The 12,410-nt window shown below is 30.4% G+C and overlaps 1 protein-coding gene across 1 annotated transcript; it reads right to left on the reverse strand.

The window, feature by feature from the left end:
- Nucleotides 1-872: 872 nt before the first annotated feature.
- LOC133178221 (nicotinamide riboside kinase 1-like) lies at nt 873-5,916 on the reverse strand. Its single transcript, XM_061312968.1, has 6 exons — nt 5,687-5,916; nt 3,518-3,608; nt 2,210-2,267; nt 1,850-1,997; nt 1,359-1,430; nt 873-1,008 (listed from the first exon to the last, which is right to left on the reverse strand). The coding sequence occupies exons 1-6, from the start codon at nt 5,722-5,724 to the stop codon at nt 873-875; spliced, it is 543 nt and encodes a 180-aa protein (XP_061168952.1). The 5' UTR covers nt 5,725-5,916.
- Between the last annotated feature and the right edge of the window lie 6,494 nt (nt 5,917-12,410).

Here is a 12,410-nt window from a genome sequence, read left to right on the forward strand (position 1 = left end):
AATTTGCTTGTACTGTATTTAAGCTAATTTGAATCTAAACGTCGGGAAAATGCATGATTAACAGTTTTAAAATTTTAGTCAAGATTTTTCCACAGTAAAATTATATAGAATTCACACCCAACTATAAAGCCCTATGTACTTGTACAATATTATGGATGATTTTGATTCACATACAAAGAAAAGTTTTAATCAAAAGTATTTCTTTTTCTTAATCTCGGTTGCTCATAGTGTTTAGAAGAGAGCATACAATACCATAACTCATCTTTTCACTCTTTTGCGTAAAAAATGGGGGGAGGATATGCTTATATTTATATGCAGATACACAAAGACTAAAAACTTTTATTTAAAAATAAATATTGTATTGTATACACAAATCCATTTCAAAAGTCTGCCACCTTATATATAACAATGTAAAACAAAAATTAAACACAATTACTTTTATCATTACAAAGTCTTTTTATATCACAAACAATTTTTAAACATAGTTTTTCTTGATCACCGACTCCAAGGTACTCTAAAAATGATACCACAGAAAATTCAATTTTATTGTAAGATTCATTTCTCATATTTTGGGGAGTTCAAAATAAACGTTCATTCAAACAGAAATTTCTGTGCTTCATGCTTTGGATCACGAAACATTATTTAAAAAAAATTATGATTATCTTATCTTTCAGCAAGTATTTCCAGATATATAATTATCAGAATCATCCAGGCATATATTGTGCTGAATTGGTGTAGAAGACAATCTAAAGTGAAAATTTTTATAATATTTACATTTTGCATTGAAATTGATAGTTAATCAACTTGACTGTAATTTAGACCCTTCTTAAAGTCTGTTGAATGATTCCGGGGCCGAAATGTGTTATTGCATTTTATAGTCTATGGTTTTGAGTACGAATTTTACCTATATCATCTTGTTCCTGTATTTCTCTTTGGTGAAGAATAAACTCGGGCCAAACTATTTTCTCAAAATATCCTGGCGCATCTGGGGGGAAATACTGTCGTCTTCTATTTTGAGAAAAACTTCAGTCTTCAATATTTTGATTTTATATAAATAAACATCTTAGAGTAAATAAATAAAGACTGAGAATAAATCGGGTTCACCTGAGAGGTTTATGAAAAATACATTTGTACATGATGTATTTTGATACTTTTAATAAGTAATATATGTCCATTGCTTAAGATTTGATACTTTTAATAAGTAATATATGTCCATTGCTTTAGATTTGATAGTTTTTTAAGTAATATAATTATGTCCATTGCTTTAGATTTGATAGTTTTTATAAGTAATATATGTCTATTGCTTTAGATTTGATAGTTTTTATAAGTACTATGTGTCCATTGCTTTGGATTTTTACCTCCTTCTGACTCTACACACTTCATATGGAATGGTAAAAAAGTATTTCTTCATGAAGAGCTGCTCCAATTCCCTATAAAAGAATGATATACACAAATGTTTAGAATCGTGCAATCATGGGGGGGAAGTGGGCTGTCGTTGAATGATCACTGACAAATCTCAAAAAAAAATTATTTGCCTATTTCAGAGCCATAAGGATCATAACAAAATTAATATTCCCAGCAATAATTACTGATAAGGAGAATAATAATCTTGCTCCTTTAAGAATACATTGTAGGTATTTTATTTTACCAATTCAAAACCAAGACATTTATCAGAAAGCTATTAGTAGTAGTAAAATTCAAACAGCATTACATAGTTTCAGAAATTATCACCATAGGCAAATATAAAACTAACTACATAACGGCATAAGTAGATCCGAAAAAACCTATACCCAAACATTTAAGTAATCATTGACATTTGTCGGTGTAAATATACCGAGGTCCTTTATACCTCAAGGCATACATCCTGAATCCCTCGATAATTAGTACATTGCTATACAGATCATTAGGGGTGGATACCGTTGGAGTGGAGTTACTTTGAGCATTTTTCCAGGACTGGACATCTGCTACCATTGCTTCCATGTTAAGGGCATTCAGTTCTAAAATATAAGCATTTCTTCAATCTTCTGTATCTTAAGAAATTCAGTGAAGTTCACATCTCTCTCTTTCCTATTACCTTTCTCTATATAATTTTCTTCGTTACTTTTAAAAATGTGCATTTATATTTGATATAGATAATGCTTTGGATCAGAGTCCCTTCAAGTCTTGACAGATGACTAAATTTATAGCTATAATCATAGAGTGTACAAACCCTCAAAGTTGTAATTGTTTAGTTCTGGTATTGGGGTCAGGCGAGAATCCGAGGGGCTCTGTAAATCAGGGAGAAGAATGTTATAGAAAGCATAAATATAAATATCAGCATTTTTATGACAGGAATGGTCTATAAAAACAAAAATCATGCAGAGAACACATTCATATTTCAAAGTGCTTTATATCTAACTTATGCAACATGTTTTTTATAAACTTTTGTTATGAGGTAATTATATTTTATATGTTTCAAGCAAGCACATGTATTAATCGTATTGAGAAAAAGGCATTACGTGCTTTGCACATGGTGCTTCATTGTCACCAAAAATGTTAGACGTTTATGTGTGGAACATAATTGTAGACTGTACATATCCCTGGAATCATAAAAAAATACCTTGTAGATTTTAAAATTTAACTGAAAGTTTTATGTTTTATTTTTATTTGGATTAAATTGTCCAGAGGACTGTCAAAAGGTGTCATTTGTCAAACAAGCACTGGTGTGAAATGTTGGTTGTCTCTTAGGTAACATCTTTTAATATCTGACCTAGCAACCTGTTTCTCATAGAATAAAATCACATAGCCCTATCAGAGCTATAATTTAGTGAAAGTTGAATTCATACAACATTGGGATGCTTCATTATCGATACGATCAACATAGCCTTGTTGTTCTGGAGAAGATTTTTTTTCTGTGTAGAGGTATTATGTAAAATTATGTCCTGACTTCGGCCCAACCCTAACTCCAGGGTTCATAATTTTAAAAAAAAAAATGATTCCATATAACTTATGTATGTTTTTTTTCTTTTTTATATGATTTAGTGTGGTCTTGCCACTCGTGAATAGATTTCTTCCTATATACTCTTTTGTAAAACTCTGATCACCTGTGTAGCCTCATCCTATTCCCAGGACCCTGATATGAACAATAATGACTTCGCGTCATAAAAGGAAGAGATTCTATAATTTTTTCTATATATTCTCGTGAAAAACTTTGATCGTCCATTGTGGCACCATCCTACCCCCGGAGGTCATGATATGAACAAATTTAAATCTAAATTACCTGAGGGTGATTCCATATCAATATGACTAATCATGCCTTTGCTTTACTTTAGAAATTTGTGACGCCATTTTAATTTTTATACATTAGAAGATCTCTGTATCTTCTAACCTTTTCTGTCATGTAAAATAAACCACATTCGTTTCATAGAGTTTTCATGATATTTATTTTTTATAATACAACTCAAAACATTTATTTTATAAAAATATATGGTTTAAATAATACGTAACAAATCTACCATGCATTGTAGTCCAAACCTACTAGGAAATATGAGTCTTGACACATCGTACGACATCCCGGCAGATGAGCTCGGAGTCTGTTGGTCAGGGACGTCTTCCCACTATTTGTTACCCTGTAAAAGGAGGCATGGTCACTAATTGTGAAAAATTATTATAAATAACTCTTATTTGTGATTTTTGTCCACTCGTTATCCTGTAAAGGAAGTTGTGTTCACAGACTATGAATAATTATGAAATATGGAGATGCTCATAAGTCCATTCAAACTATACGAATCAGGAGAAGATCAAAAACGGATCTCAAAAAATCATCAGAGGTGGGGTCAGGGACCATGGGGAGTTAGCATCCCCTATCGACCGTTCACACCCGCTGTTTGCTCCTTGTCATGATCTGGTAAACGAAAAAATCCGTGTAAATAATGGCCTAACAATAAGTATGAAAAAAGTCAGTCAGCTTTAATATTTGACCTAATGATAGATGTATTTGTTAATAAGGTCATTGATTCGACCATAGAACTTGCGAAATGATGACTTCAAACGAGACTGTTGATATCGTTGTTTCATCAACTTATTGGTTAATAGCTTGCCTCGTTTTAAAAATTGATCGTACAATGAGCATGCTCTTGCGTATCGAATCAACTGGGAGACATAAACCCCATATGCAGGTGATAAAAGTTTATTGCTACATAAGTAAGGGAAGTTGACAATAGGAAAGTTGAATTCATCACGTTTATCAAAAAAATCGTTATTGGTTTACTATTAACGTCCAAGTAAAATTCTAGTAAAATATCCAAATATAAAACAGATGTGTCAGACTCTGTGATGTCTTTTATTTCAAGTTCACTGGGATATATTGAATTTACATTTTTAATTAAAAAATAATCGAAGAGCTAAAAAAGGCAGTGCCAAAGACTTGAGCCAAATACTTCGAAGGATCAGAGCTATGCATGAGGGAGATAATCCTTTATTTTTGAAATTTCTGAATTTTAGCAATTAAATATATATCCGTATTTTCAAACTACATGTAGTACCGAAGTATTTATATGGATGGAAGTAACAATTAATTCTTAATTGGTAATGAGTCGTCGATATATATCTAAATGTCGAGTTGAAGGCCACAGCGAGCGTTTTCTTCCTCTCATGATATACAATATATAACTATTATTTATGAAGGCTTTTTTTTATCGCTAATGGAAAATGCATTTCAAATTTTCTTTTAAGGTACAATGAACAAACCAACATTATAGAGAAAAGGATCAGAAAAACTAAATAAATTGAATATGAAAAGATGATACATAAAGTTACAACATATATTGTCATATCAGTGTTAGCATTTATACACGGCATAGTGTGTATTAAACAAGTGTATGTTGTCTGAAACATTTCTATGACGTATTCAATGAAAAGAAAACAATTAAATATAAGTATATGCTTTTTGACATAGAGTCATGTAATGAATTTTTTCCGGGCATTAAAAAACTGAATACTGTATTTACAGCACTATTATTGTCGACCTTTAATTTTGAATAAAAGCACATACTAATACTAGGATTCTCATAAACAAGATGTTGTTGTATTGAATGAACTTAAGAGATTCATTAATTCAAAAGCTCTGCTAAACATAAAATTTATTTATTTAGTTTGAAATTACTATAATTTTTAAAGCCAAAATTATCTATATGTATATGATTATATAGATGTTAAAATACTACTTGTTCCAATCAGTTATGACTACAAGATACAGAAATATTAATTAAAGAATTGAAAACAGGTATCTAAATTATGTCACTAACAATAGAACAATGAGGTTGACAAAAGGGACATGTAACAAAATTTGAAAAAATTGGCTAAAAATAAATCTTAGTGATTTTTAAAATTTCTTTTCAAGTTCATTTGCAATGAAACATAATACAATGTGTAATGTTTTCTAGAACATATTAACAATTGAATTTGATTACTTCTGACAAAAATGTCATGATAATAATACACATTTTTAACAGATAATTACATAAATATGAATTTTATCACTTCTGACGTCAAAAAATACCATGATAATAAACATTCTCAACAGATAAGTACATTTAACACTTGTGTTCCCTTTAACTTTATTGTGAAATACCCTCTTAATTTACTGGTTACTGGTTATATGTATGTTACACCACCAGTTTACATTGTACCTGACATTAAAACTCACCCAGATATCCCAACGATAACAGGTGCCCTTCCGGTCATGCTTCACTTATCTTTCTCCGTCTCTTCGCTCTCTTCCTCCCAACCTTCGTCATCCACCGGTTCAACCTGAGGAAGTTCTGGCGACGGGCCTGGTCCGTTTATCCGGTCGAGAAATTCGCCCAGTAAGCTCTTATTTAAATGGTCAGTCTGTGTTATTTCCCTTTCCTCCACTTCTTCATTTGCTGGTTGACCGTCTGTTGCTTCATTGCTTAATTAATGTCGCTCCATGTAATTGATTTTGCACGTCTTTAAAAATCTCAGAAAAGTATCCAGAACCTCTTAGAAAAAAAATGTCACAAACTTACTGTACGAATAGAAAATTGTATCGTTGTTGGATAAATATAATCTTATCTAATGTATTACATCAATTCTTCTCACAGCAGTAAAATATGAGAAATGTTGTATTAAAAGCAGTTACCAGTATAGTGCTAATGAAATGAAAATTTGTAATATCTCATTGTCACGAAAAGTATAGTGAATTACGTTAAAAAATTCTGTTGTCATGAATCCCTTTAACCTATTATGATTTTCTTATTTAAATTATATAATTCTTTGTTAAAAAAATATATTGGTTTGTAAGAAAAATATGCATTTTCTGTCTTCTACAAATTCAGAAGATAAATAATTCCAGTATAGTCTATGGAATCCAAAATTTCCACTTTCTTATGAACTACGTTATCATATCTGTCTGCCTTGAATACAGCAGCTATATGGAATGCAAATCATTGAATCGAAACTATCAATGAGCTCATTAATTCATAATTAATTTATCATAACGATTTCAGAATGCTGTCACTTTTTTTAAAGTGCCAAATAATCATCTTTTTTGTGAAATACAGTGATTTATGTTACATTTGATTCATATTATATCTCCAGGGCAGAATTTCATTGTTTGCGATTAATATTTAATAACTTCTTTCATCCATTTTTTTTCATCTGACAAGAGTTGATATAAAGAAACCTACCGAAAATATTCTCATCATTATGAGGTATGAAATACAGTGGGCGTTTTTTTTCATGGTCATTGGCACAATTTACTAAAAACTGAATTTGGGCTATAAGGTTTAGGAGAAATTAGTGAAAAACTGTATAATTCATTATTTTTGACCAAGTCAGTGAGAAGGGTACAGTATGAATATTGGATGTTGAATGAGCTCGAGTGAGTGAGGAGTACATGGCCGTAGGAACGGGAGGGGGTGCCCCTCCCCCAATAATTTTGCCGATATATAGAATACTATAGGAAACATTCTTTGGGACTGTGTACAGATACAAGGACAATCTGTTTGTTGTTCAATACCAAAATAATCAGGTCATGAAAATTAAATGTTATTTAAACCAAAACAGATACCATCTCCGATCAACGGTCAAAAATAAATCAAGGTAAATTAACTGTATGTCTAAGAGTCAGAAAGAGAAGGGTTGTTGATGCAGGAGAGTCACTGGTTGTGTATTATAAAATCCAACACAGTTGATAAATGTTGTATTGAAGTCATTGCCAGACCCGAAAGAAATTGTCAATAAAATTAAATTTAAGAGTGCAACACACACACCCTCTCTCTCACACACACACACACACACAGAGAGAGAGAGAGAGAGAGAGAGAGAGAGAGAGATAGAGATGGTTCACGTATGAGTCTTTGCTATTGGATTTCAGAGCCAAATATAGAGAACAGGTCTTGTAATGTTCTCATTACCATGGTATTCCTCTTGACAAACAGCTAGAGAAGATTATTGTTTAATGTCCAATTTCAGTGCATTTCGGTGTCCATTCATCCTAAGCATATATCTGACTAAGCGAAAATTGCTTTGTTGTAAGTACTATAAAATAAACCATAAAAGTTTGCCAAGATTATAGTGTGTCAAACACCTTACATGTCCATATATCCATCTTTTGTCTTACTCAAAGAAGCATATTCAATATGTCAAAGAGCCTTTTCCTTTAAAAAAATAGCAGCAAAATAAGGCAAACTAAGAACTTAGTTTGGAAGAGAGCGCTATCTTACAATTTTAATAATTTTAATCAGAGGAAAAGTTTAACTAAACTCCGCATTTCTGCATTTAAATATTTTAATTAATATTTAAATACTGTAAAGAGGAGATATACCGGCCTTCCCGCTGATTTAAGAGTAGGCTCTTAAATTGATATGCAGGAGGTTAAAGGTGAATATATATATATTTTTTTTTTGGTCCAAAATATAACAATGAAAGGTAACAATTAATGGAAACCTTTTCAAAAATTAATTTTCTCTTTTTAAACACCTGCTTAAAAACTATAAGATTTAAATAATGAAAGAAAAGAAGTTACCTGTTTACTTACAGTAAAAGTACAAATTTATAAATACTTGTACATGTATTACTATGCACATGCATGTTTTGGGAATTTATTTTTGAAATATAAAAGAACATTCAAATGTTTAAATACATATACATGTATTAACATTTACTATACATTATATTGCATGATTTACTTTCAACTGATCATGAACATAAGACATAAATAATGTATCTTGGTTATAACTATATACATTGTACAAATATGCATTATTACTGTTTTCCGTTGTAATAATGTTTAAATTGTAATTTCATTTGTCACAATGCCTTCCGGGGCCTTTGATTGGCCAATAAAATTTTGTGCACATATTCGAAAGGATGTGTTTGATATCCCACCCACTTCATTTTACTTCAGAGAGAACTACGTGTTTTTGTGTTATAAGTGCATATTATGTGGTAGAAGAGACTTGATTTTATGTTTCTACTCGAGATCATGTCTTTACGACTTTGCGTTTAGCGCGCGTGTAGAAAAACAATTCTGAAGCAAGAGAAGAAAGATAACTCTTACAAGTATCATATTTAAGACACTGAGACGATGAAATATTAGAACATTTCGGTTTCCATGAGAGTGGGCATTATACAAGTTTCTTAACTTCCTTACATAAAGTATAATTTTGTAAATCTGGAAAAGTTCTAAATAGATTCCTATCTTACCCTCAGTAATTTACTCTGACATGCATTGGAAAGAAGGTACAGATTACAAAAAAGAAATATCGGCACTACAGTTTCCGACATATTTCTATGTTAAACTAACCTCTGACTTAAGGATATATTTTTGCTAATTTAACTACATATCAAGAAGGAGCTTGCATATATAATCAAAGTACTGAAAGTACTGATACGAGTTGATGGTTGTCCAAGCTTAGCTAATGTATTGCTTTTGTGATGAAAAATTGAAATGTCTGTTTAGAAACAGAAATTTAAATTTTCATTTGATTTCTTATGAATTTCATGACATGATGTAATGTATTTTAAAATCCATTTAACAAATAATACTTTGTGATATTATAAGAAAAAAAAATTCTTTCTTTTTACAGTATAATTATACGATTTATACATTTATTAAGCATTGCTGCCTTATCTTAACAAATGAAATGCACTTGCACAACTATCATAAAGTGTATTAAAACCAGACTTTTTGACATTCCTTAGTGTGCATGCAGCAAGTATTCCTTTTACATTTGTTATGATCAATTACTAGTATTATACCTTGTATAAAAATGTAGATTTTTAAAACACTATTCTGGTCTTCCAGTTTGAAGTGTAGTAAGCCAATAAAGAGTATACGAGAATGAATTTTTAGAAAGTCATTGTCAAATTTTTTTTTGTCCGTAAATATTTCATAATTGACACAAGTATTTCAAATATACATGTAGAAAGCAAAAACAAAAATGTAATCTTAATACAAGAAGTTTTATACAGCATCCAGATTTCAGATTTACAAATAAATGCTACACTTATGAAAGTAATGATACAATCATGAAACACAGGGTCAAACTAATGTAATCAACACAACTGTTGCAGATTTTAAAGTCCTGTAACATTGACACATTATGAGAGTCATTTTCTTGCAAAAGAAGATATTCAATTAATTTTTACCAAAGAATATTTATATAAGGGAAAAGTCCTTATTTTAAAGATGGACATTCTTCACTTCACATTTGAAATCAAGGGGTGGTTGTCCTCCAACATACAAAACACTGACAGCTGAATTCTTCAATACATCTATGTTTGAAATTCCAGTACTTCAGCAAAAGGTTTATACATATCTTCCCAGGCACAAAGCAATGACCATCTCTTTTGCACTGTCATTTGTGGTTTATGCTTCTACAAAAGTAAAATCAAGGGTCTGAGAGGCACATAGCATTGTATATATTTACATATAGTAAATATTTGATTGAATTTAATTTTCTCAATTTCCAGGATTTTTGGAATTCCCTCTTGTTTAGAAATTTCAGAAATGTTTCTATTTTTCTATGCTTTACTCACATTTAAAAACTAGACAAAATACAATTATTTAGCTCATAAAATAAATTCTCAATTTCTCAGCCAATTTCTGGACAAAACTTGTCAACATTTAATTGTCGGCAATTTTTTAACAAAGCCTCTTTTTTTCAAGTAAGCATTTTGCATTGACAAATATTAATTAATTTACTTTAAAATGTATACAAAGTTTCTACTCATTTTAAATCATTTGTTACCAGAAGATTATGTATGCATAAAATAATTGTTTTACCCAAATGAACCAAACACTTTAAATTTGTTACTAATTCTAAGAGAAAATTGAGTTATTCCCCTTTTAAATATGATGCTAACATTTAATACTGTGGTATAGACTCTGTGGCAGTGCCTCTTCGTGTGTTAGGGATAAGATTAATTAATGTAAATATGGTGCTATTCAGAAAATAAATAAAAAAATGTTTCTTTTTCAGTATATACTTTGTTGTCTTAAATTATTTTCAAACAATGTTCTCCAAAGTAAAAAGACGATAACTTGAAACTGCAAGTATCTTTTTTATGAGATTTACATTAATGGTTTATTATGTTCGAGAATCTTATGTCTTGTGATTTATGTACATCTGTATATACAGCAGATCGAATTGTTTCAAAATTAATTGATCAATAATACAGATTCAAAGAGTGCGCAAGTTTCAGTTGTACAACATAATTATTTAATGACGTACACAATTTATTGGAAGATTACTACGGCTAATTTGTAAACAGAGCTGACTTTGCTCAGTGTAGTTCTTATCAGCTACACTGACAGTGATGGAGATAAGTTTCGCCTATTTTACCAGGTCAACCCCAGCCTTAATACATGTAGTAAGAGTCGTGCTCTTTAAATAAACAAATAGCTTTTTGAATTAATAGACTCTGCATCGTCTTGAAGAGAAAATTTTGTACAAAGCCGAGCCATTAGCAGTGAGGAGAAGATGGCGCTATTATTAACATGCAACATGTGTACTCGATCAGTATGACCATCGATAAACTCACAGACTTAGCTTAATTATCTATCAGAATTACATATAACTATGCATAAATGTAATTACCTTGATGTGTCTCCTTTATCTCCCCTAGTATGTTTCTAGTCTTTTTCTTTTGAAGTAACGCTGCCGAATTTTCGTGCCAATGTGAATTCATTAAACAGCGTGGTGCGTAGGAAGATGAAAAGTAGCTCAGTCTATTTGAAGATTCTAACAGTGTTTAATCTCAAACCTTTTTCTTCAGCATTCTTAAGTGATTCATCTAATAAATCATATGTTTGAAAAAAATGAAATTAAAAAAAATTGACTCCGCACATACATGTATGCATATACAGGAATATGAGAAGTGACGAAATACACTTTTGTTTCTTCAGCGGTTTAAAGTGCACTATATTTTTTGTCGGACCGACACAATAAAGAAATTCGATAAAAATATTATGTATACCTAATATGAATTTGCTTTTTGAAAAGTATAATGTGTAGAAAAAATATGTTCGTTTTCATTTATGTTGAATTTTTCAAACTCAAAGATAAATTATTGTAGAAGAAACTAAATAAATGAGCTGTGTTGTTTGGTTGCAATGAAGGAAAACCTGAGTAAGAGCGCAACTGAGTTGATGTTCCATCAACTCGTAAAAATTGTTTTTAAATTTTGCTCAATAAACGTTACATCAACACCCACACCCACCTTCCCAGCTTTTAAAAGTACTTGCATGTACTCTACTAGCATTATAATTTTGATTTACAAATAAAAGAAAACGTTTTCATTTTATGTACAAGTATTTTTTTTTTCTTTTTCTTAATCCTAGTTGCTTGTAGTGTTTAATCCGATAACCATCTTTTACCGTTAGGACATAAAAATTAATTTAACAAAGAATTTAATCTAAAAGTAGATAATTTATTGTATACACAAATCCATTTAAAAATGTAAAAACAATTAATCACAATTACTCCTATATCATTAAATATTCGTTTGATAATAAACACATTTACTTCTATCATTACATTGTCGTTTGATACAAATATTTTTTAACACAGTTCTTCTTGATCACCTTTTACAATAAGAAACTCTAAAAATTAAATATGGTATTTCAGGAATTTGATTATTTTGTACAAAATTTTCATCTTAAAGTTTGAAAGAAGAATAAATGGACTTAATTGAGAAATGATTAATATAAAATAAACTTTAAATTAAACAGAAATGCCTTTTTTTCTATGGAGAAATAATTCAATTAATTGCTAATTAGACTTCTGGTAAATAAATAACAACTGAAATCATTCAGGTTCATCTGAGTTATTTATGAAAAAGACAGAGAAATAGATTATGAAACTTTACAATTGTATATTATTATTTATGCAAGTACTTGATTT

This window comes from Saccostrea echinata, unplaced genomic scaffold (genome assembly GCF_033153115.1).
Source record: "Saccostrea echinata isolate AGI-Se365-2 ecotype Australia unplaced genomic scaffold, CSIRO_AGI_Sech_v1 ptg000002l, whole genome shotgun sequence".
In the NCBI taxonomy this organism is placed as follows: domain Eukaryota; kingdom Metazoa; phylum Mollusca; class Bivalvia; order Ostreida; family Ostreidae; genus Saccostrea; species Saccostrea echinata.